The 27,018-nt window shown below is 36.7% G+C and overlaps 1 protein-coding gene across 4 annotated transcripts in view; it reads right to left on the reverse strand.

Moving 5' to 3' along the window:
- The window catches only part of LOC102096498 (dynein axonemal heavy chain 5-like), a 170,061-nt gene that overhangs the window by 112,255 nt on the left and 30,788 nt on the right, over positions 1–27,018 (reverse strand). For all 4 annotated transcript variants that reach the window (XM_065052935.1, XM_021295674.2, XM_065052934.1 and 1 more), the window contains exons 22-41: positions 26,115–26,322; positions 25,252–25,339; positions 25,022–25,145; positions 24,744–24,907; positions 23,459–23,551; positions 21,808–22,011; positions 19,911–19,991; positions 19,423–19,827; positions 19,138–19,256; positions 16,833–16,969; positions 15,628–15,790; positions 12,181–12,292; positions 11,782–11,910; positions 10,276–10,475; positions 10,019–10,172; positions 7,268–7,534; positions 6,943–7,071; positions 6,327–6,542; positions 4,533–4,679; positions 2,687–2,859 (exon numbers count right to left, since the gene is read on the reverse strand). In XM_065052935.1, the coding sequence (XP_064909007.1) occupies positions 2,687–2,859; positions 4,533–4,679; positions 6,327–6,542; positions 6,943–7,071; positions 7,268–7,534; positions 10,019–10,172; positions 10,276–10,475; positions 11,782–11,910; positions 12,181–12,292; positions 15,628–15,790; positions 16,833–16,969; positions 19,138–19,256; positions 19,423–19,827; positions 19,911–19,991; positions 21,808–22,011; positions 23,459–23,551; positions 24,744–24,907; positions 25,022–25,145; positions 25,252–25,339; positions 26,115–26,322 (3,313 nt within the window). The remainder of the gene's footprint in view (positions 1–2,686; positions 2,860–4,532; positions 4,680–6,326; positions 6,543–6,942; positions 7,072–7,267; positions 7,535–10,018; positions 10,173–10,275; positions 10,476–11,781; positions 11,911–12,180; positions 12,293–15,627; positions 15,791–16,832; positions 16,970–19,137; positions 19,257–19,422; positions 19,828–19,910; positions 19,992–21,807; positions 22,012–23,458; positions 23,552–24,743; positions 24,908–25,021; positions 25,146–25,251; positions 25,340–26,114; positions 26,323–27,018) is intronic.

Raw genomic sequence — 27,018 nt, forward strand, 5'->3', positions numbered from 1 at the left:
CACATGCCCTCCCCTCCATGACTGAAGTCTTATACTGCAACACCCAGACCGAAGAGGTTTTTCCCTGTTTTCCCATCCTCCTACTCTCTCCCCAGAACACACAAGATGGGCTCTCTGGTCTGGCAATAGGAAGGCACAGAGGCTGGAAGCAGCTTCTGTTCTTGCCGATTCCCTACCAGCATGTCAAACCAAAGCAGTGCTGCCAATCACATGAGGGTTTGAGTTCCAGAAGGAGAATGAACAAGAGGGAAGATTAATGGAATCACACATCATAGAATCATTTTGGTTAGAAAAGACCCGTGAAATCATCAGGTCCAACCATTAACCTAGCACTGCCAAGTCCACCACTAAACTATGTCCCTAAGAACCTCATCTAAACGCCTTTTAAACCCCTCCAGGGATGGTGACTCCACCACTTCCCTGGGCAGCCTGTTCCAATGCCTGACAACCTTTCTGTGAAGAATTTTTTCCCAATATCCAATCTAAACCTCCCCTGATGCAACTTGAGTCCATTTCCTCTTGTCCTGTCACTTGTTGCTAGGGAGAAGAGACCAACACCTACCTCACTACAAGATCCTTCCAGGTAGTTGTAGACAGCGATAAGGTCTCCCCTCAGCCTCCTTTCCTCCAGGCTTAACAACCCAACAATGGTAAATGAAGAAGGGGAGGAATCCATGAATCCTAGGATCACCTTCTGCTTCAGCCTCCAACCTACGCTGACATCTACAGGTTTAAGTCTCAGCCTCCCCAGATGGTGTGGAGACTACTGAAGGGTGTAGGAAGACTGTTGTTCTATCCTACAATGCTCCAAAACCCCAGTAAGCCCGTTTTAATACTGTGAAACTCAACAGCTTTATGATCTATCTGGGGAGATAAAATGGGCACTGAAAAGACCCAAATGATACCAGCTAGTATCACTTCCTATAAAATAATACTTGTTCTAATATAATAGCAATAATAATGCTTTAGCACCTTATTACTCAGTTATCAGTTAACAGGCACTCAGTTAACACAGTAAAAATACCACTCCTAGCAATTCCGCTACTGAAAATGAGGTAAGGACAAATTATATACATGTGACATGGCCTGTGTCTGACATGATGTTTAGGAGCACTCAATTCCAGTCCCATTATCTTGCTGTAACGTACTACTGCCAGTGTGTATTTTACCATGTGCTTTGAGAATCTTTCAGAACACAAAATCATTAGCCAAACAGCATTTGACTTCAAGTTGATTAATGGAAAGCAAATATATCATCACCTGACATTTGTGAGAAGCTCACAGAATTCCATATAGCAATATTAAAAATATTAAAATGGAAAAAGCCTATAAGGGGAATAAAATCTGTTCTTACACAACACTGCTTAGGTACATAAGTTTCCCATGCCAACACTAGAAAAACATCTCTGCTTCAAATACTCTTTCAGTATACGACAGTGGATAGCCACCAATCCCTGCAGCTCTGTTTGAATCTTCTACATTTGCCCAAAGACAGATGCCCCTGTTCTTTTTTGCTGTTGTTACTATAGTTTAAACTCATTCAAAAGACTCCTTCTCTTCAATACTGTCACCCTGCACTAGTTTTCAATATTAAGTAGCATAGCACCTTGAATCAATCCCTAAGCAATTAGGTTGCATTTTAATCCTGTGAACAAATTTGGAATGGCATTTTCTTGATACTGTCTGTCCTGGTGGACAAAAATACTGTCTGCGTGTTAGTACTGCCACACCCACTAACCAACTGCATGGTTACTGCTGCAGTCTCTATAAAGCATAGGAATAGTAGGGTACATAACACAGAATTCGGCAGATGTGTGTTACATATCAATATCCAGGTACCCAAGGGTACCAAAACCACAGGGTTTTGGTTCTCTTAAGCAGCTCACTGGGCATAATTTTGGTTCAGAAATTGGCAAAAGCCTGAAACTTCACTAGCAAATAAAATCTAGTAGCACAGAGAGTGCAAAGACAATTCCAAAATTAATTCAGTGGCCAGCAGTCATCCTTCACACACCAAACGATTGAACATGCACAGTATTTTGACACTCCTAGCCACGCTTAAAAGAACAAGCTCTGGCAAAGCAAATACATTCGCCTCTTGCCTAGCTGAAGCACTACCAAGCACTTAGTGGAGTTCGTACTAACACTCCAGCAATAAAAAGTTCTCCTTACATTTTGCCCTCTGAGCTTTTTCTCTGTTTGTAGTCCTGTAATTCTCCATAGGCAAGGCTTAAAACCACATTGGCCCTAGTTATTCAATGCTATGTCCTGAGTTACTGCTTCTTCCTCTAGGGTGACTTCAAATGATTCATTTGCCATAGCCCCAAATTCTCATGCAACTGCTAGCTTACTGAAAGCAGCAATATATTGTTTTTAGATCCACTCTGTTTAGGCTGGTGAAGAGTATGATGTTAAGCTCTATTTACCTCTAGCACAAATAAGCCTTTCAATGCCTACCACTGCACCATCGCTCAAGCAAATACTCAGAGAAATTTGAGACCCCTCCTAAGGGTGCCTGCTTTTGCCAGCTGAATATATAAGCACTGGCCTCTGCTGTTCACCATCAATACTGCAGCACTAGAGTGCAAACAAAGTGAGAATCCTGACTCATGAAAGCTAACGGAATTAAGTCAAAGGAATTAAGTCTTAGCTCCAGTGCTATGCACTGCATTCTTTTTATAACTACCTGTCAGTTAAGGGAGTTATAACAAGCCTGTCTGTACAGCCTAAGTATTCATTGCAGTAGGTGAACTCTACATCAGTGATTTGGATAATGCATTTATCCAAGTCTTCAAGAAAATAAAATCGAGACTGTTTTTGCCATTCAAAATCAGACGGAGATTTAATGTTCATACGAACCTATAAGGGAAAAGAAAAATCATTAATTCAGAAATGAAACAGTATAACAAATTAATCTGAAATTCCATACAGAAAAAAAAATCCACTATGCATAAATGCAAGAGCAGGAAGAACAAGCACAGAACCTGTCAGGAGCCAAGACATCCAGAATTATCTTTTAAAACCTGTCTATGACATGCTCTGAACCTTTTGACCACTTTGATTTTCTCTGAATTGTGTACAGAGATGATGAATTTTGTCTTACAAAGATATTGAAGAACAGTGAAGGAAAACTTCATAAAAAACTAAATAACAATACAGGTTATATGTATTACATATATATAATATATATAATTCTATATTTTATATATTATGATCTATTTTATATATTATTATATATTATGTACAGTGTACTGCATGATATCTGGTGCCATTACTCACAGAAATACTAAATCAAGGACAATGCTTGAATATATTGAATACGTGTGTATGTGCTTGTTTATTTGGGGTGTATTTTTCAGTATGAACTTGCCCCATACAAATTTGCAGCACGTTAATAGATCTTGATTCATTATTATTTGACACTTGATCTCAAAACCACTGGCCTCTTACAGAATATGTAGTTCTGGTTATCAGCTTTGCAGACACGCTGCAAGGTAAAGAAGAGGTTCTGGATTCTTCAGCCACTTCCCTCTACTATTTCTGAACCACAAAAGGATGAGTTTAGCAGGGGATATAACGTTTTGAAAGAAAAGGATAGTATTACATGTAACAATTAGGAATCCTTTCCCAGTTTTGGACTTGTCCCCCCCTTTATTTCACATACAGGCCCTTTACATGTAACCAATTTTCTGTGATTTAATGTTATTATTAATATGACATTAAATTAATTCATAATGAAATGTCCAATTAAGAAAATAATTGTGGAAAAAAATTAAAAATGACAGGTGGAGGATAAAACCCCATGCCTATCTTAGAAGCTGGCTATTTTTTTCTAACTTTCACTTTTTTCTTTAGGATTTTCTGTCTTTCTTTACACATGCATTTAATTTTTACCTTTCTAACATATATGCATAAATTAAACTATGCAATATTGTTTTATTGATGTTTGCATCATGCAAGCCTTTTGAAAGTTATTTTACTTCCTTTTTTATTATTATACTTTCATGTATTCAATATACTTATCTAAAGTAAGTCTGATGCAACTCAATTACAAAAAGAAATTAAAATATTTGTTCTGGTTATTGTTGGTACCGTTTTCAAATATATAGAACCTTACCGCTTTAAGCTTTGAATAATCATTACCTTAAATCAACATATAGGCTTGGCTGGAAATCATACATATGATTGATAGCAATACTCAAGTGACTTTTTTCCTTTTACATTTCAAGTATTAAATTTTCGATTTAAGATAATAATTTAATGTTAAAAGTTAAACTCTTTTGCTCACAGTGGTGCATGATGGGTACCAATCATTTTTAAAAACTGAAGTCTGTATCTATTGACATACCTATATATAAATTACCCTTCTCTCTGCACGACATCTATATGAATACAACTAAATCTGATATGCTATATCACAGCAGTAATGTCATAGCTGCTCAGAGAGAACTGATTGTAAGATTTGTTTATAATTTTTTTATATGTGCAAAAACCTCCCTATAGAAAGTACATTAAAGGTCTTCAAAACTCACCAAATCATCAAAGATATCCTTCTGGTGCACATGAATGGTGATTAAAGTTTCGTATTTTGTGCGCTCCATTCTTGTCAGATTGTGTGTTGTCATGTCAATCAAATCATTTAAAAGTTCCAAAAACTTCTGATTTGTTGTGTGCATTACCTTTTCCACATAGCAAGAACAGCCATATTAATGCAAACATCATTTGTTCTTCCAATGTTTAGAATAAAAAATAAAAAGCACCTGCAAACTTATGGGCCCCTGGCATCTAAGACCTGCTTTGTATTTATTAGGCTTGGAATCCTAAATATGGATTTGCAGACTGCCCTCCATGTCTCCATTCTTAGCCCAACGAACTATAATATGGTTATATCTAGATGAGCAGATCACATAATAAGGTTTTATTACAAGGCTGTTGCTCCTTCTACTCTACATTACATCTTCAGCTGATTGCATCTCTGTATATTTTCAGAACCATTAGTCTCTGATTTTGGGTATTTTACATCAGCCCAAACAGTATCTGCTTGTCAGGGGGAATAGGAACCTGGAGATCTATCACACCCTCCAACCAGAGGAGGAGGAAGACGTATTGTATTTTAGATGCCAAGGCTAAAATAATAATTTCTTTCATGGCACCAGATTCTGTTACAAAATTCCACAAAATACAATAAAGACTATATAACATTAACTTAGGTAAACAGCTTCAGCCTCTGCTGGTGATGTTCCTGGTACACAGCACATTATAAAGCACTGAGATTTCAGAAAGGGCAGCTCATATATATTCCTGCTCCAAATGTGTGAGAGAACAATCACACCAGCTTTCTGTAAATATATGCAAAGCCTAAAACTCACACTGTTTGCCGAGAAAAAAAAATGCTGAAAACACTGCAAAACTAACGGAGAACTAAACAACCTCCCTGCCCCCCAAACACACGGAGTTCATTCTAAGCAAACAGAAGCTGTTTTGCAGTTAATGCAAAAGAGTCTTGAGTCTAGTCAGTATATGAACTGGAGAGGACCACAAGTAGGTCCGTGCCTTTTTAAAACTTTGTTAAATGCAGAAAATGTAGCACTAAGTGGCCTTCTCTGTAGTCTAGAGTCTTTGTTTTCATTCAGTATCAAAGTAGAGCATGGTACTGTTCCCCTGCATTTATTTTTATGGTAGGACAGTGTTACTAGTTCTTCATCCAATCTCACTGTATATTCTTGATTAATAGTAATTTGCAGCTCTTTAATTCACATCCTCTCCTTCCTCCTTCATAGATTCACTGTTCGGAATAACACCTTGGTGTTAACGGTATCTTCTCTATCTGTTTGAGATTAAACCAGAAACTCCTCAAATGGCTTCTGTTCTTTCCTTTCCCTGCAAAAAAGAGCTCACCAGCTGAAGAATCTAATAGATTCTGTTATAGTGGACCAAAACCCATGAAGCACAGTTATTTACCAAATTTGGGGAGCTCTTATTTCTTTTCAAATTTGTTATGGGGTAAGTAATAGGATAAGATTGCCTGTATTCCAAAACTGACAAATTGTCCCATCCCAAGATGGCTGCACTGACAGAACAATACAGAAAACGGCAAGTCAGGAACAATTCTAAAGCACATGCTGGGGGATGGTGAGAAGGTGTGACCTCTTAACACATTCTTTATTATTCTGTTTTCCTGTTAATTTATTTGTTATTCTGGTACTTAACTAGTATGTTCCTGGTACACAGCACATTTTTTCCTACATGTTACTTTTAACTTTCCACAATATGCACTGTTCCAAACAATGCTTTTAATTAATCCCCAAAGATTCATTAAATGCTACCTTTTTGTCTGTTTTGGTACTGTTCAGTGCATTCTCTGCATCTCTGGTCCAGATCATTTGAATTCCCAGAAGTCCTATTTGTGCAGGAAACATTGCCTGAAAGTCATACAGCTTAAATCCTGCATCGCTAATGGCCATTGATGCCTGCCTAATGATGGTGTGGATTGTTTTCCTGATCCCATTCAGCAGCTGACCCAACCAGAATTCCACATTGCCCTTAAATAAACAAGAAAATACTTTTAGAGGATTAGTTTATGAATAAGTCACAAGGAGTAAAAGCCCTACACAACTTTTTTCCCAGTCCTTCATACTTCCGTTTCCCTCTTTGTTATTCTCTAATCTTTAAAAGATTCCTCTCCTCCTTCTGTTCCACTGCCCTTCTAGAGACATGAGATGGATTTGGCACTTCACATCAGTACTGCTGAAAAAACAGGTAAAGTAATTGTTACAGAATAACACAAATGTCTTGTCCTTTCTGGCCTTTGCTCTTGCTGTTCACATTGGAAGGTTTTCATTCTGCTAGTCAAATAATAGCATAATGCAATACTGTTTGTTTCTAAAACATAAATCTACTTTAAATCAAGTCATGAAAAACTGCAATATATACTTCCATTACCTGAGCTAAAATGGGTTCAATAATATTGACCTGTTCTCCTTCTTGAGATTCAAAGAATAAAATCTGGTCGTAGTTTTTTTCATGAAATCCCACTCGGTTAACATTGTCAAACAAACTTAATAAATGTGCCTACAATAGAATCAGAAAAAAAGAAAGCTCCATAAACTGATCTGATATCACATTCTTACTTTGCCTTTAAATCCTGTATTAGAAGATTCTGTAAATCTTTCCATCAGTGTAAGAAATTTTCTCAACTAAACAATGAAATAATCCATGGTCCTCACTCTTATTGACTAGAAGAACATTATTGCCTTAGTACTTGTACCTGAATAGTGTGGGAATCAGATGCTTGACCAAGGATTTCCAGAAGAGCAGGGTCAGATACAAAAAAAAATCTTGGAAATAGTAACCGTTTTTTTTCCAAATACCCAGTCAGTGATTTCTGACAGATTTCCAATTGTTCCAGCAAATGTGGTAATAGCTGTGCCAAAGTCTCATCTCCAACACAGCACTGCACGATGTTTGATGCTTCATGGGCTCTATGCATAATTCTCTGCCATGATTTATCAATGTTCTGAAATCTTCTGGCTTCCTGAAATACATGAAAAAATGCATTAACTCTTCCTCAAATTTGTCAAATTCTAAAAATTAAGGAATTCTGTGAGACAAGGTAACAATTTAATATTTTGCTTCCTATTCAAGCCTTCTTTGTAGGACTAATGTATGAATATTTATAGGCATGCTTATAATGATCAGTGCTTATAACGACCAGAGTTCAAATTGCAAGAGAAAGACTCCAACGGAACAGCTCTGGAAATGCCTTTTACTTCATGTTGGGCACCAAGATTGTCCACACATAAAAGGATTCCAACAACACACCAAAAAACTCAAAGAGCAGCCCTCTCAGAAATGACAGTCTTCTTGACAGCAATAAACAATGTCATATAATGGCTGCTCCACACAGGTTATGAGGTGTAAGTTGTTAGTAATAATACTTGACAAACAAAACCACTATAAATACTCTGAAACTGTTGCACTTGTAAGGTATTTTTGGTGAAGGGAAACAAATTCTCAAATATAGAGAGCTGGAGAATAAATATTTTTCTGCACTAGGTATACTGACTTCAAAAACTCTCTCTTCACCTACAACAAATGAAATGTTAATGGCATCATGAATTCCCTGGGAGTTAGAAGACATCTCAAGAGACTCTCCAAAGCCATTTGCCTGTCACAAGACAGGATCATTACCCATGCCAATCTTGAAAAACATCTGTCTGACTTGTCTTTAAAGATGCTCAAGGCTGGAGACTCAGGAGCCTCTCTAGGAAATCTTTGTTTCTGGTGATTCTGTTTTAGTATTTAAGTTTAATCTTTCTTGTGTGTACACCAATGACTTCTCATCATATTCACAGATACAGAGAACACATAATTTTCTTCCTCTTGAGAGCAACCCTTATTTTTTAAAAAACTTATCACATCTTCTCTTCAGTTTTTCCTCTCCTTCAAGCCAAATAAGCCTAGTTTGTTGAATCCTTTCTTGTGCATCTTCCTTCCTGCATAGTTCCTCATTCTTCTATGCTCTCTCAAATTTGTCTTTTTGTTTCTTCAGCCAAAACCAGGTACAAAATTCTAGTTATAAGTTACTGCTGTCTATGCATTCCACTTTTCTGCCTGCATTTTACACACCAGCAATCTAGGACTCGTTTTCTGATAGTACTATGAGATACAGTGTCAAAAGTCTATCAAGATATATGGCAACTACTGTTTTTCCTCTATCCACAAAGTTTGTTGTCCACTCTACAAATAAATTAGATTTGTTTGACAAGTTTTGCTCCTAACAATTATACATTGACTGACACTCATCTCCTTGTTAACTTCCAGATGCTTATAGACAATTATTTCTTGTAGTATTCATCCAGGAATTGTAATTAAGCCCACTCATCTATCATTACTCCTCCACCAAGATGTTCCTTCTCCTCCTCCTTTAAAGACAGTCGACGTATTTGCTTTTTTCCAGAATACTGGTTCATGTATAATATCATCCTTATAAGAACTGGCTTTAGCAGTTATCAAATGCTTCAGCTGTGCCACAGCATTTACTTATCTGAAAAAACTGCTTATTAATTCTCTAGTAAACTTTAAAATATAAATATATCTTATGAACTAAATATATATATATATTGTTATCCTAAATAATACTTAAGAAGGCTTTACTTACAAAAATTAATGCTAGTTTTGGAAATTGTAAGCCTTTCGTTATAAAATACGTGGCCTAAATTAATATTTAATAATTTCCCAATAATTATGCATTTGCTAATTTACAGCACTGGTTGATCCAGTGCTGCTAAACTGTGGTGTATTAGAGCTATAAGAAAACCTCTCATTAGGATACACAAGAAATAAGATAACTCATTTTGATATTTCTTTCCTGCAGGAAGTCAGATCATTCCTTAACTCTTTTGCAACTGCTATCAAGGGAGGTCATAACAGCCTTTCAAAGAGGTTGCCCTAGCTCACACAGATTAACACATGTGCAAATTCCCTAATCTTGCAGCATCTGTCTCTGGGACTTAGTTATACTGAGTCCGAGCAAGTACAGAATTAAGAGAATATCTGCCATTCTACAGGATGTTTCAAAAAGATGGACCCAATTGGAAATGACACACTGGATGAAATTGGGTCCATCTTTCTGAAACACCCTGTATTCTTACATAACTTAGAACCTATAAACATGGGCACACAAGAACGGGGCATTGGCACATGTGGGAGAGGTGATGCATCAGGTTTGTACCGCTGAGTATTTCTGAGCCCTGTGCTATGATACTATTCACTAGTATTGCAAGCTGACGTGAACATTGGAACCTGAATTACAAATAGCCATGCTCCTGTAGGTTTGACCAAGTTCTACGTAGTTCAACCAGATAGACTACAGTTTGGCAAACTTCTTCTGACTTGTCTATGTGCAGCCCACAAAACTCACATGCACTATATGTGTTGGCAAGCAAACTCTGTGATGTGGCTAATCTCTTCATACAACATATTACCATTAATATATTGTTATCACAAATCAACATACTTGAGGTAGTTGTTTTGCAATGTCTCCACCAACAAACACAGCTTCGAGGTAAATCCAGAGGTTTTGTACCGTAACCCAGTTTTCAATGATCTCTGCAGTATTGGTCAACTTCTGAACCCACTGTTGTATAGTGGACTTAAATGGTGCATTATACCTGTATGAACATGAGTTAAAGGGAAAAAGAACCTAAGATGATCACTGTTTACTTTTGGGTTTGACGAGATTGACAAAATATGCACACTTCTTAAGTTTTGTACCTGTTGCTCATGAGCGACCCCAATATCATGAGGCTGTCTTCCACCAAAGCTATTTTCTCCAATATGTCTGATCCTTTCAGCAGGAGTTCTCCTCGAGTTTTGAACTGACCAAAACTGAAAGCATGAGTACTCCATTCACCGATGACATGCTTCAATTTTGCTTCAATATCCTTTTCTTTAACAGCGCTGATGCAGATATCCTGTGTAAAATTCAACTAGTACAGTCCTCTATGGCTAATATGATCAACACTTATAAAGACAACTAAAATTGATTGGCTAGATCTAGACTTCAGTGTAAGCTCTAACTATACATTGAAACACCTCAAAACTATTACATTACAAACTAGATTGTATTACAGTACTAGTTGTAACTGAAACATTTTATGGGCTATATTCCCATCTTCACTGGCACTAACACCTTACACTTTTTAAAATTCACTCATTCACTGAATCTGCAGGCAGAATTTGTAAATAACGTATACAAATTTGAAGTCAAATATAACTTCTGGGAGGTTAAGGAAAATACACATTACCAATCAAAACCAATAAACAGTCCAAGAATTGAGCGTACCTGGACAACATGACACCTGCTACTTTTTGAAGACAGTGAGGACAGGACTGTCATAAAATTGGTTATTCCATCAGAGAGAAAAGGAGCATCTATTCAGATTGGATCCCAAATTCAGGTTCAGAAATATATAGGATTCCGTCACAGGTTTAAGGTCTTTCCTTGAGTGTAAGGCTATCAACTCTGAACCTTTCATATGTCTTAAATTCTTGTTTGGAAATTGGGTACAGCAGAGGTTTGATGTCATGTTTTTGTCTTAGAAGTATCCCTTTGTGGAACAAGACAAATCAGGTCACTACTATGGAGGGACCACAGATTTAGCTAAGTGACAAAATAACTGAAATTAGAAATTTGTTCTATCAACAGGTAATGAGCATAAAACTAATGCACTTGCTAGATGACATCTGTCCCCAAAATGGAGGAGGCAATAGCTTTGTAGCTTGTGTACATTACACAGGTTTTCTCACCGCTCTCTGCTCTTGTGAAGAATCACTTTTGAAATACAGAAAAATGTGTTCTCCTTTAATCCTATATCCTCCACTTCTACTGTGTTCCAAGGATTTCAAACACTTAACAGGATCAGACTTACATCAACTATTTTTTCTCTCTGATGAGTCACTTAAAAGGAAGAAAAACTTAAAAGCAGGCAGACCCTAAACCAGAAGCACGACAGTATCACACTGCTCTTAAAATAACAGAATTCCTTCTATGAAAGGATTAGCATAATACCATCTATCCATTTAATCCTTCTCCAGAATAAAAAGGAAATAAACTAACCATAAGCACTAATTCTAGCTACCAAACTCCATTCTTCAAAAAATCTTCCAACTAAAGCCAATATTTTTAATATTCTAAAGCTGACTAGAAACAGGAGTCCAAAAGTGCAGAGCCCACAATCACAAGTTATTCATTAAAAACAAACAGAAATGTACATGTACCTCAATATCTTCTTTATATTTTAATAAAGAGGCATCCATTATGTTTTTCAAAGAGAAATTTTCAGAGTCAACATCAAAGTGATGCCCAGTCACTTGTGCAATTCTTTCCCAGTGTCGTGACGTCATTGCCTAGAAAAGTCCACAGGAATTAGGGAAGATTTTTTTAAATTGTATTATTTTTAGGACTAGAATCATCACATGCTCTTGCACTACATCTGCTAATCAAATACAAGAGTCTTGATTTCCATTCCATTGAAACCATTATTTGTTCTTCTAATCACATGACGAAGTCTTTTGGTTTACTTTTCTATAACTAAGCCTAACTAGATTTTTCAAGAAATATAACTGCTTTTATCTATAAAAAATAATCTTATCTCCAAATGAGTATGCAGAACATACTTTGTTTGCCATCATTTCAAGCAAAGGACAGCTCTCCGTGAAGTCATCAACTTTTTCTTTTAGGTCTTGAAAAGCTTGCCATTCCTTCAAAGCTTTTGGTAACTTACGGATTCTATAAAAGGCACAAAAAATGAAGACATATTTCATTCTTAATAATCACAATCCACAATTTAATAGTACAATATATTCTCATTTTTCAGTCAGTGGGCCAGTAAAGATCCAGTTGCAAGCTGGCAACATAAGCTGAATGTTTCTAACTGCAGGCATGAAGCGGTGCTAAAGACAGCAAAATCGTATTAGAAAGGTTTGGTTTTTATTTCAGTTTGAATTAAAACAGGTTAGTTTCACGTGCAAATCCATGTCTGAACTTAAGCTTTTGCAGTGTCACTGTTTTATTTAAAGTGTGAAAGTGCACCCATTTTGTAAAGGGCAAAAAGGGTTAAACAACATATAATTTTTCAAGCAAAATAAAGTACATCCTACACCAAAACTGACCTGCTTGGAAACAGGAAAATATTTCTGTTTCAGTCAAACAAGTCCTATTTTACACCTCGCTTGTATGAAAGAAATTTAAAGAAAAACCTTCCTTTCTGTACCATTTCACGTTAAAAAAATAGGAAAAGGGAAAAATCTCTTGTACTGTGAATTGTCACAGCTCCGCTTGCTTCTAATAAGTTTAGTCTTCCAAAGCTATGGCCCAAAGACCAGCAGCAGTTCAAAATCAGACAAATCTGTCACACAACACTGAAGCACGTGTGAATTCTTCAGTGCTTTCTGCTAATAGGTTGATAAACACAGGCAAACTGTCGTGGCACCGCAATCATCTCTGTAGTCTTTCTTCTTGAATCCAACAATAGATAGTATTAAATATGCTAGAGAAAAGTATTGTGGAATGAAAAAGTATACTCTGACATGTATAGACAAGGATTTAAGAGGCAGTTCCTGGCTATTTTTATGCTGAGGCAGAACAAATAACATTCTTACAAGCTTTGTCTTAGGCTGGCAATTGGAAAAGTGATCTCTTAGCTTGGTAATGAAAACTACTTTTCTTTTTTATTTTAACACTGATACCTTTTTCCTTTGTCTTGGTCTCAGTAATATCTTCTAACAGCAAGTTCCATGAGTTACATACTATGTAAAAAAACTGTTCCATTGATCAGGTTTAAATTTCCTCCTCAAATTTCCTGACATTCCCTTTATCATATATTACAGTAAAACATAAAGGGAACCTTCTCTCTAGCTGTTTTTATAAACTTCTATAATGGTCTCTACCGCATGCATTTTCTCTAAATATTTATCCTTTTAATCTCTTTTTATTTTCACCAACAGTTATTTTTGTGATTCTTCTTTTCATGATTCTAGGTTTTCTATTATAGTACCTTTTTTTCCAGGGTAGCAAAAAAAAACCATTACAGTAAAGAACTGTGCATATCTTTGCAATTACACTACAACACTAATTGCCCTTCCAGTATTCCTGATCCTTTCATAACACAGCATACCCTCTGAATAATTTCTGCAGGCCCCCTCTGTACACTGTTTACATTTCTCCAGGTTTAATGATAATAGCTGGATGCAACAATGCTAGCAAGTCTGCCAAAGGAAGGATAGTACTGGGTTAGAGATCCACAAAAAAAATAATAATAATAATTACTGCCTATTGGTGGTCAACTTGCTCCAAATACAGATCAACACTTCAGAGGAAAAAAGTCACACATGAAGTAAAAAGAGAACGGCATAACTTTCAAAACGTGTCACGCAATGGCTTTCTTCAGAGTTCCAGGAGAAGGAAGGATAGAGAGAGTCCTACCAACCTGTAAAATGACATTAACTATAGAAAAAATGATGATGCAGTTCCAGAACTCTACTGAAATGATATCAAGACTTACAAATATTGTCCAAATGGGGAAGTATAAATATTTTGTGTAAATTCATTTTTACTATTATTATTTTTTTAAATGAGGATTTTGTTTCAAATTAATGACTAGAAGACAGCTCATTCTTTTCTTCTTTTTCCAGAAAAATAAGAAAATCTCCACCTCGCTCCTTCATTGTGTACAGAAATGGACACTGCTAAAATGGTGACATGCTCAAAATACCATATGACTAAAAAGACTGAGCACAAGTAAATTTTCTTATGCTTCCCAAAGATTTGGGATGAGATGAAAAACACAGATCTGATCTCTGTCTCTTGAATAATGCCAAAATGTAAGTGAAGTCTCTCTCAGGTCACATTGGAGAATCCAAAACCAAAAGCTGACCAGAACTATCTGATGCAGCAGAGATACACACACTGGCTGTTGCAGCAGAGGGGCTCTGCAGAAGAGAAAGCTCTTTATATTGAGTATGAACGTCTCTCGACAGAACTCACTGAGAAAGTGAACAGAGCCACTGTGTAAAGAGGCAAAGAAAACACTTATACAAAAATATATGTATAAAATAAACGAAGAAAGAAAACAGAAAGATAGCTCACATCTTTTTTACAATAGATATGCACTGGATAAAAATATTGTACATCTACTTTCAAATTTTTGCATGTAATTTGGTTCTCATGTATATTTTGTAATTCCCATTAAGAGTAAATCAGAGACTGGTACAGATAGCTCCTCTGAAGGAATGGATGCACAAAATACTTTAGGCCTGCATACAGACTCTGTTGCATGTAATCAAATTCCCCTTTTCTAGCAACTGCCCATACTCCAGTGCCAGGCATCAGAATTCAAAGATAGCAAAGGGGAAACAATGCAAGTCTTGTTGGATCATGAGGCCCTGCCTCTGAGAGAAGTAACTACATGGGTCAGAGAAGTCTTGCACACCCAGCCATGGCTGTTGAAAAACCAAAGGTGCATCTTTAGCACCACAGTAGAAAAATTCCTCTGACTTCAGCAAAGCACGGTTTCACCTAACAGTTCTTTCGCATGCAATGTGGAAAACATTCTTCCTCTCAGACCTCATAAACAAGCCCTCAGAATTTAGTGTGGCTACCCATCCTTTTGAAATAACAATTTCAATGCATACAAATGTGCGGAGGTAGACAATAACATCAAAATTCTGTCTAATAGCGCAGACTAACAATTAATCAGCTGTAAACTAAATCACTGAGAAGGTAATACATGAAGATCAGCTATGAAGGTTATTTAGAATTACAACTACATTGCCACAGGTTTATGCACCTAATTCATTAAATAAGCTACAACCTTTTATGTCAGTATATCCCAACAAGCCTAAAGGGACTTGCAGACTCCGCTAAGTGAGGTCATGCACTAGGTGCACATTGTGCCCCTGTCTGCAACCAGTGCAGCCATGCACATGAGCACATGAGCACATGAGCAAGACTAAGCTTCAAAGAAACCAACTGATTTTTGCCCCTCAGGGCAATTTTCACAAGATAATTAACACAGAAAGCTGAGAAATGAAAATTGTATGCACTTCAACAAAAAAATAACTTACCTCTTCTGAAAATCCAGAAGTTCAGTGTTAATTTTTTCAATATTTAAATCACGCCAAAGCATTTCATTGTATCCATCGATATTAGCAGTAACTGAATTATAAAGACTGTAAAGTTTCTGAAGCAACGAAAGTTCACGTTTAATTTTGTGCAGTTCAGGATACTCTGTTTGAAATTTTAAAATAAGACATTTGTGAATGTTAATTAGGTACAACTGTATTCATGTATCCATTTCTAAAATTGGTATTTCATAAATGTATGAAATCAGACTTGCAGTCTTTTAGACAGTGTCTAGCAAGACAAAATTTTCCAGTTACATTATGTAAGAACAGCAGAATTTGATGCACAGTAATTGTTTAATTACTGAGCTTTTTATAAATATTCGTCTATAACAGTAGATGCAGTCTCATAAGGGGGGTGCTGCACCTCTCTGAGAGGAAGATAATGTTGAAAAAGCAGCTGAAATGGCAAAGGAACATACTATAGTTTTATACAAGAACTAAAATATCCCCCATCTCAATTTGCACTAGTTACTTAAGAAGCAGAGGTTGGAGATGGGGGTTGTGATTTCAAAATAAAAATATACAACACATTACACAATAAAAGTATTTAAAATGGACCTCCTTAATGGAAATGTTTTGTTTAATTTCTCTCATGTCTTTGGGAATTCCTAGTTAAATATATTATGATTATTGTATATGTCTTCGGATAAGAAAATATACTGCATTTAGTATGGACGAATTAAAGCTTCTATCATACATTCTGCTGTGATTTTTATTCTCTTCCAAACTTGAAGTGTGCCTGACTAGGAGGCACAAGGATATTACAGATCAGTTGCACAGCCCAAGGGAATTCATTATATATCTGCAGCAGGGACAACTTGAGTATTTTGGGCAACAGAGTCCCCAAAATTGGACATGGAAAAATACAGACAGGAGATGCACTTAGTTCTGAACAGAAAAAAGCAAGAGAGCTAGGCAGCTGGAGCCCGAGATACACAGAACAGTGCAACATTATTCCACCTGATGTTTATGTATGTACAGACTGAGAGCCAGTTTCACATAGCTGCTTTTCATAGGAAAGACAATAACATTTTACTGCAAGGATTTTTTTTCTACAATGAATCCAGCACTGAATGCATTCAGCAGGACCCACAAGAAAAATTTAACATCCTAGGACCAGGCATCCATATCCCCTGAGAAACTACCTGTTATAGGAAGACCAAATAATTCTTCCCCAGCAGAAAGAGAGATATACTTCCTCCATAGTTCATCAAATCTGGCTTGAAAGATCTGTAATCTGTCACTTGCTTCATGAGGAGGAACATTCTCCACACTGGGGCCCCTGGAAAAAATCAGTGCAAGTATCAATCATACAGGTTTCACAAAGAAGCACAACAGAACCCAGACCTGACTTACTGAACAGTATTTAATATTTTCGACATTTTTTTCTAGAATTTTTCACAAAAGACACTAAAAGAGTCATGACATATTGAGTAGACCCTGAAAGAAATACCAATTTATTTTCTAATAATAAAATTAATCTGGGTTACTACGTATGTTACAAACAGCTAACAAGATCTACAGATTTTTTTTTCTTTTCCATTTCTTCTGTAAAATACATTTTAAGGATTATTTTCATTTATATTCTTAAAAATGGAAGGACAGTAGGTACAGAATTCAGGGGTGAAAGCTGTGGTAGTTGGTACTAGAATCATAATGAAGCACTCAGAAAAAATAACAGAAAAAATATTATTTTGCCCTAATGAGTACATCTCAGCTGGAGAACTCAATGTAATCTCCAGCCCTCACTTCTGAGTCTGCTTCTTGGCTGCACCATAATATTTTGGGATGAGAACCACAAGTATATTGTCTTCTATTGTGCCATGGTTATTTCTAGAAACAAATACAGGCACACAGGCATCAGAGAGCAGTGCAGGCTGGCCGCCTGGCAAGGAAAATGGAACCTGAAGATGAAAGAAGTAACGTGGTCAGCAGAGGCAGCCAGGGCTTGGTCCCACAGTACCTGAGCAAGGAGAGCAAGGCAGGCCAGGGGATGGTAAGACAGGTTCAAACGGGAGTCCAGATCTTTAGACAAGCCCACATTAATAACACAGAATCAAGGTTAAGCAGGAAAGGTGAATCAGCAAGTAAGGGCCAGGAGCAGGTCTAGTGAAGGTAACCAGGATGAGACACAGTCGAGCGGTTACCAGGCTGCCCTGAGATCAGTCTGAGAAGCGAGTCTGTGTGTTAGGATTCAGGTTCAGCTCAGTAAGGTCCATGGCCAGGCACAGGCGTGGCTGCGACAGAGGTCTGGGGGCCAAGCAGTGAAGTCTCAGTTTAAAAGCAGATCCTCTAGGAAAGACTGTCAGCCTTCCTGAGGTCTCCCAGCAGAGCTGTGTGGGAGTGCTCTGTCACCAAAGGAAGGGGGAAGCCCACTCAGATGCATCAGCTCTAAGTTGGCCTTGAGCCCAGGCAGCTGAACCTCCAGCAGGGGGGATGCTCTCAGGGTCCCTACAACTGGTGGCAGCTACAGGATGTTCCCATTAATTCCTCCAGACAACTCTGAAAGAAGAACAGCAGACATCTGCACTGGGAACTTGGTGCTCTAGCAGGTTCCTTTCAGGTGCAAATTCACCTTGTGTCTGTAGCTGGAGTCTTAAGTCATGCACTCGAACGCACTGTTGGTATTCCCTCAAGAGGTTTCACTCCTGGTGAAGCCAAGGTTCAAGCCAAACACCCGGTTACCATTTGGACCACCTTGTTTGTAACACCAATGCAAAAGTAGCTACCCTAGGAGAAGAGTACACATTCTCCAAGGCCCTCCAAGTGTGTGTGAGCTGTGTGTGCACTGAAATCTGTCCATACCAGCAAGGTAGCCTGCAGAGGCTATACATAAAGCTGCTTGACGCTGCCCATGGGCTATAGGTGTGCTGTGCATGTCTAGAGTCAGCTGCTGACATGAACTTCATTGCCAAATCACACTCTGTGCGCGTATTGCCCTAGAACCATAACAAATCACGGCAAGCCAAATTCTGGTATTTCCTTCTTTGTTGCTAATGTAGAAGTGTCCAATGAAGCACACATACTCCACAATTTAAATTTTTAAAAAAGCCAAAGTAAGTGGAAAAGTAAGAATGAGTGATACTCAGTGAACTTAGAAATACCCAGAACTGGAATCTCCATTCACATTCAATGAACTACTTACATACTTAACATTAAATATCTGCTTAAGTGTCTTGTTGAGTTTAGAGCTTTATATTTGGATCTGGATTGAGAATTTGATTTTTTATTTCCCCAACCTATTGACTCTTCTGAAATTTCACCAACATTGAAATTATGGGAATGAATCTGTGACAGTATCTGCTCATCTTATTCTGAAATTAGGCTTTTTTATCAGCTCTCTTATACACATTGAGGCTGTGATGTGTTTATTTTCTGAAGCCTTTTTGATACACCATGTTTGAACAGTCACTAATGAAGCATAATTTTATTCCACCACAGGTCACCTACTTTTCATCATAATCTTTGTAAAATTCTGCAGTATCAATCTGGAAATTTTGAACACCACTCAGTAATTCTGTTTTCATGTCTGGCTGTACCTTCAGCAGCAAGTCCTCAACCTGCAGTGCCTACATGTGGAGAAACAGGAAAAACAGGTGTAAAAGAAGTCAGGAAAACAAAACAAAAAACAGAGTTTTAAGGAAGAAAATACTTTCATTCTAGCATTTCAACATCAAAAAGATAGAAAATAAATTTGGTATACATATAATTGGAGAAATAATACAGCTATGATACCTGTGTGTTTAGATTCTTCCAGGCATAAGCCAATCCATCAACTCTTTCTGTATTTCCATCTTGAAAGAGGAGATTGTATTTATGAAGCACAGCATATGATTCTTCTATAGGTCCAACAGTCATGTCAATTCTAATCTCATTCTCTCGAATTTCCTTTAGAGCTTCCATTGCTCCCCGAACATCATCAAGGTCATGGATAGGTCTGCTTAATCTCTTGCTAACATTTTCAATGAATGAATAAATTTCATCCATGTCTGTGGCAGACTTTTTATTCAAAGCTAATCCAAATGTTCTTTGTCTTGAGCGGCATTCCTGAATTAAGGCTATTTTCAGTGACTCTGTTGCAATATCCACCGATTCCAGCACACAGTGACTTGGCAGCTCTCTGATTTGCATTTCTAATTGCTAAGACAAACACAAGTGTTCAGCTTTTAATTTCACTACTATTTCTCTGAGGAATTAGTTTTTATTAAAGATATAATACTTACAGAAAAGTATCTGATTTGGGTTTCGAATTCAGCCATTGTTGGTTTAGTATTTATAAATTCCCTCATATTTTCCTCTGGATCCTATATAGAGAAGTTTATTTTAATTATTATTTAGCATTGGTATTACAATAATCTATGAGGGATCCAGCTGCCTGATGTACTGTGCAGAAACAAATGATGCCTCTGTACAAGCGCTTAAGATATAAACATTAAGATCAAATTTCTTCACTTGAGCTGCTTTTACTCACTCTTACTCTTTGCACGATATTCTTTAAGCCACTTGAAATCTATTTGTAACTCAAAAATTGACACAGATCAGCATTTCTCTTATCTGTCCAAATATTCCTGCAAAATTTACAATACAGCTGCTAAAATCTTGCTGGAACTATTTCCTTCCCAGTCTCCCTTCTGCCTGCAAGTGCCCAAAAGCAGCTCACATCCTCTAACGTATTTAGATGATAGTGATTGTACTCAGACATCCTCACTCTTCCCGAAACAGTAGATTTAACTGTGGTTTCTAACTACAAATGTCCAGGCCATTTGAAGCAAGCATGGTTTGGCAGGGAAGGATGGATCCAAGGAAGAGGGGGCATTCAGCTTGTTGAAGCTTGTTTAAATGCAATAGAGCACCGAGCATCCTTCCGGTTCCTAAGGTCGGCCAGTTTCTGAGGAGGTGAGAACTTCAGTGTCACCAACTCAATAAATGTGCTCGATTCTCGGTTTAATTACAGACAAATGATCTTCACCTGGATGAGTGATATTCATCTACAGTTTGCACTGTGAGGTCCCTGAGAAGCTGTTATGGCTTCTCTGGGCAATAATGAGTTACCAGTGAGAGTTCTCAGTGCTCCTACAGAAATGATAAAGACAGGCAGAAACAGTGCCAACTCCTAAGGAACTTTAAGGTTAAGGAGCAGATTAATTGACTATTTTAGAGGATTTTAGTGAAAAGGAAACATTATCATGCTATTGCATCATTCAATCTGATTGCACCTTCTCTGGGTGAAATGACATACCATCAACATGTGGTTGGCTCAAACAATATGTCTAAAAACTGAGGTAACTAAGCATCAAAATGGGGAAGCCGTAAAGAGGGGAAAATTCCCTGTCTTAGCCTGAACTCTAACTGCAAAAGAGTCAGCTGCTGAAACGTGGTCACCTATGAGTTGGTTTAGGAAGTGGGAGTTAAAAATAGTGAGGAGTTAAAAACAGAACGTTAATCCTGTATTGAGTGCTGGTTTCTCAGCCTGACTAAAGCACCTTTTATAGGTAAGACCAGTAGTTGTCCATCCACAGAGAGTTGAATTTCACTAGTCAGAATGCACACAAGGTTTTATTTCATTAAATATCTCCTGCTAAAACACTCTTCAGAGCTTTATCATTTATGTGACTGGACCCACTTCCTAATAAAGCCAACTCCATCATCCCAGATTCTCTTCTGCTTTGGAATCCTTATTACGGGAAAGATTTCTTAGATTTAGTTTATCATTTTTGTGAAGAAATAGAAAAGCTATTTTCAGCAGTGGTTGCTGAAGAAAAACTAGTCAGTTTAATATTCAGGAGCAGTTTTGTAGCCTGCAATTTCTCAGAGATTCTGCTAAATTATTCTTTTTTATAACCTATGCAGACAAGATGCTGTTAGAAAGATGCATAAGCATATGAGAACATAAGCTTGTTTATGCTCCAACATTCTCTTTTTGTTCTGCTTTCCTCCTTAGATCATTTAACTGGTAAAGAATGACTAGTTCTGGCCAACACAAGAGCAGACAGTGGAGGTATTAGGGGTATACAAAACCAATGATTCCTACTGAGCACAGAGTCTTCTCATGCAACCCAAACCAGTTTATTTAGAAGATTTTATAACATAGCAACATATTTAATTGAATATGTATTTAACCTTGTTCCAGATGCTTGAAAATTCAGAAAAGCTGTTCAGAAGATCCGATGCTTCAGTTTTAAGAGATAAAATAATTGTATTTAGTTGGATCACCACTTTGTTTACATCCTTGTGCTCGATGATCTGCTTGTCTAAAGGTTTCAGTGCCACCATCCTGGTGAATTTGCTCTCATCACCTAGCTCTACAGCAACAGCTTGTTCCATCTGGCATAAATTAAACAAGAAAAAACTTATGTCCAGTAGTTGGTTTTCTGTTTGATTGTTTTTAACATTATGGACTGCCCAAGAATGCACACACAACTTCTAAGAACAGATAGGAAGTGCAGAGAAAGCATCCACAGGGAGACTCCCTGTTCTTAGCTTGGATTTTTACACAACAATAGTTCTAGTGTTAAAGCTGATTTTATACAAAATTTCCATGTGGACCTCTATATTAATTGTCTCAATGACGTTTGTCAAATATGCATCATATAGAACTGTGTTGTTTGCTGCTCCTACACGACTGCTCAGCTCTTCCTGCTTTCTTTAGTGTAGAATTACAATCTCCAGACCAGGGGTGTCAAACTCATTTTCACTGGGGGCCACATCAGCCTCATGGTTGCCCCTGAAGGGCCGAATGTCATTTTAGGACTGTAGAAATGTTACATTTATACACTTGATTTGTATATGTATATATTTGTATATGTAAATGTTACATTTATACACTTGATTTGTATACGTATATGTATATATTTGTATATGTAAATGTTAAAATAAAATAAAATTACATTTGGCCCTTCAAGGGCAACCACGAGGCTGATGTAGCCCCCCGGTGAAAATGAGTTTGACACTCCTGATCTATACCCATTCTTGGCCAAAAAATGTCTCTGCGGCAGTGGAGGGTTGGCTGCTTGGGAACCAGCAAACAGTTCTGCTTGAGAAAATGGAATTCAACCCACTCTCTCTAGTTTGTGGTTTGGTTGGTTGTGTTTATTACTTATTATCAGCACTTGAATAAGGTTTTTGTATTGCAACAAGCTGATCTGTTTTTCATGTCAGATCGATAAAATGGGAAGCTACTTTTACAAAGACACTTTTCTGCAGAGACCTACACAGATCTGTATTTCATTACCAGAGGAGAGAATTAAGGCCATTTGATTACCATTACTGTGCATTTCTGTACTTCCACAAATTTCAGTTTCTGTCTAAACCTCAGACCTTCCCAAGGTTTTAATGCTCATTTTAATGTCAGTTAAAATATTTGTGTTGTATTTACTGTGGCATTATAGATGCTGTATGCAGTTTGAAAGTTTAAATTAAAATAAAGTTTTTGCCTGGGAAATGGGATAATACTTTATACTCAGCTAGTAGTGCCCATGGATGTTTCTCACACATTCTCTACAATTTCATCATCATACTTCAACAGTGTTCTAAAAAGATTTTTATTAAAGTAACTTGTGATGATAATATTAAAAATAACCAAACATAAGGTTTATGAATTATTGCTCTTGTGTTCAATTGCTTCCTGTAGAGATTAAAAACCAGGCTTTCACTTAACAAGAAGATCCACCAGATTACAAGTTAAAGTACTAGTACAGAGTATATTCCTAACAGATTAAGAAATGTTAACCCAAATACTGAAATTTTAAAATGATCAGTATGAAATACTCACCTGCTGCTGTTTATGATGTAAGTAAGCAAATTTCCACAGGGGGATATCTTTGGCTATTGACAATATGATATTTACTGCTTTGTTTACAGCACTCTGAAAACAGCAAAACAGTCACCTTGAGCACACAGTGAGATTGTGACAAATAAGAGAGGAGAAAAAAGAAAAAGAAAGGAAAAAAAAAAAAAAAAAAAAATAGGATCGTCCAAACAATACCAACATGGAAAAACTATACCTCTATCTTTACAGGAAATATTTTAATAAGCATAAAGTAGATTCACTCAAAATACATTTTGTAAGGGAAAAGAGTACTCCATAGCGTTTTAACACAGTCCTCCTACATTTATGTGTTTTTCAAATAAGAAAGTAACAGAGTTTTATGAACAGTAATAATGAATAACTGGGGATCGTAACCTAATTTACAGTACCATTTTCTCTTAAACTGGTTACAAAAAGTTATCTTTTATTAATAATAATAGTTTATTTATTATTAATAATAGCTTTTCTATTTACATCAGAATGTCTGAATACATTTGTCATAGTTCATGATCTATACAGGAGCTATATAAATTATTATATAACTTCTTCTATCTATGGTATTTTTAAATTATGCTTTGTGGTTTGACTTCTTACAGACAACACCATGAAGGCTGCAAATGAAATCTGAAAAAAAAATTAATTACTGATTTTGACAGTGACAATGCTAAATGAAAAGTCCACAAATCAACACCACAAACAACTTGTACTCTGAATAATTTCAGACATCATAGGAGACTGTAAGTACATGTGTACAAATTTTTCTGAATTAGTATAAATTTAAACAAGTGGTCAAATTTTTGCACAGTTTAGGGCTTCAGGTTGGTAATATTTTTCTCTACAATTCACTACTGCAGAATGCTGATTAATGAATGATATTTAAAAATTATAACATCATTTTATACTTTGACAGAGTTTAAGGAGACCAGGAAAACAAATCAGGCTGTACCAATGGCATTCTTTTCTATTTTTGCATTCACTTTGAAATGTTTGCCTCTAAGTAGAGAGTTGTGAACATGAGCAACTGAGCTTTTAGGAAAACAGTTCCTTCTACTGGCCTGCAAAACAAACCTGATCGGTAGCTTCACATCCTTAGCACCCAGTGATGTCACAAACTCAAGTGACATTTAATCTGTTTTTCCCTTCCTTTTAGTTCTTATAGCAGATCAAATTTGCACATGTTGTTTTTCAACAATGCATTTATAAATGTTTTACCATAAATGACTAAGATGCACATTTATTTTTTTGTTACCTGAATATCTTCAAGACTTGGTCTCAAGACAACATTTGGAATAGCCAGTTGAATTTCAGCTTTGAACAAAGGAGCCCTCTCTGTCTCTACAAACTTGGTCATCTCATACCCAGAGTCATCAACACGCAGTCGATGTCTTAAAGATTCTAAAGAAATCTTCATGCCTAAATAAATATAATGTTTAAGTGAGGTTACATTTTATTTACCACAATAAGCTTGGTTAAAAATCTTAAAATAATATTAAAAAATTAAACATATCAGAAAAAAAACAGACTCACATCTGACCAAAGAGTCAGTATTCTTCTGACAAAGTTGTCCCATCAGATTATAGTAACTACAGGACAGGCATTCTTGGCAGCGTGTTTTCTGTTTCATGTCAAGTTGTGTACAGGTGTATGAATCCTGAAGAGTTAAAGGGAAATTCTTAGGAATTACCCAGCATATAAGTGAAATATCTAGTATCCAAATAGGTTACAAAAGGCTACTTTTTACACTGTAGAGGTCTTACCTCCAAAGCTCTCCCATCATCTGCCTTCAACCTGTGCTGAAGAATGTCTACCAGTTCATACACACAGCACTCCACTTGCTGACTCTGTCTACAAAAACAACCTTACAGTCACCCACAGGGAAGCAAACATAAGGAATACCTTTTCCATACAACCCCTGTCCCACTGTGCTGTGAAGAATGTTATGTGTGGGGGAATACCCTTATACTTTTCAGTTTGTTCCTATTGCTTGGGCATACAGACAATGTAAGATATTAAGATATGCAGACTATCAAGAAACCCATTTGTTGGACTCTGTTACATCTGATTCAACTGAGCTTCACAATAACGAAACAAAAAGAAGTTATTTTCCAACTGTAGTGAATAAAACAGACTTATCATGATGATACAGTGAGATAATCTGTGAAATTAGAATTAGTAAAAAAAAAATAAGAGAATGCATCTAATTTTGCACAGTGAGCATAGACATCTTTTGGAGAAGAACTGAACAACTATTCTGCTATAACCTGGAAAATAAGGCCAAAAAATTACAGCACCCGGAGAATGTGAAGTCTTACATTAGCTAGTTACCATTAAGAACAATGAGCGATGAGATTTCAAGTCTATCCATCTTCATTTCTCTTGCTACTTATTAGACTGTCTTAAGAAGAAAAATACGAAATGCTAAACACTACAGATGCAATCTTACATCTGCTGTTTTCAAGACACTTGGGAGTTTCTCCCTGCATCCTGAAACCACCATTTTGCTTTAGACTAGTACTGTTAAAGTAAAATTTCACGAGTAAACTCTCTACACATAAAAAGGTAAAACATAAATAATCCCTTTCAAATATGGCCTTCAAATCTATGCAATGAATAAACCTACTGAGAGAGTTTGTGAGCAGCAGAGATAGCAAGCTTTTCTGTCTGTTCCAGGAAAGAAAGGACATCTATAGGTTCATCTTCTGGCAAAATCATCAGAGCAGTGTTCGACATATCCTCCAGAATTCTTTCAATTCTGCATTCCAGGGTATCAGCTGCTTCTTTCACTGCATAGTCCAGCTTCCTCAGGGTACTATAAACATTCTTAATAACTAAGCAAGGAAAACAAAATGAAAACAAATAATGCAAAATACAGACCCCTTAAATCTCATCTCTGCTTCCCACCCCGCCCTGCCCCCCCCCACGGTATTACAATAAGATGAGGATTTTATGGCAATGCAATATGCAATTAAGGACAGGAACCAAAACATGATGGACTTACTCTCCTTCAGAGACTTTACATAAAACCGGTTTATAATAAGTAGCATAATTGCCTTCAAAATATATCTTTTTTGTGTGCGTTAAAGAACATTGTCATGAAAAACGTCAAGAAAATATAGTGGAAAACTGGTAGGATACAACTGTCCAAAAATTATTTTGATGCTTCTAAATAAACCAACAAGGAAATCCACTACTTTTATCATTGTAATTAACTTACACATTTATGGTTAAAATTCCTCCAGCCAAGATTACATACTAATTAAACCACTAGATTTCTTCTTTCATGTGTTTGACCTAACTTGCTTTTGAAAGAGATAAAAGGAGTCCTTTAATGGATATGTTTATTAAACTAGGTAAAAATGACTGGTTTTGAACAGAGTGGATAAATTTTTTCCCTGTCCTTTATACTTTCTTTTCAAAAATGAAATATGTCACTTGATACCATTGGATTTGTCATCACTAGACAGCATTGAATCACCAATACTCTTTCTTACTGTACATAGAAAGAAATCACTATAATATCTAAG

This window comes from Columba livia, chromosome 2 (assembly GCF_036013475.1).
Source record: "Columba livia isolate bColLiv1 breed racing homer chromosome 2, bColLiv1.pat.W.v2, whole genome shotgun sequence".
Taxonomy (NCBI): Eukaryota; Metazoa; Chordata; class Aves; order Columbiformes; family Columbidae; genus Columba; species Columba livia.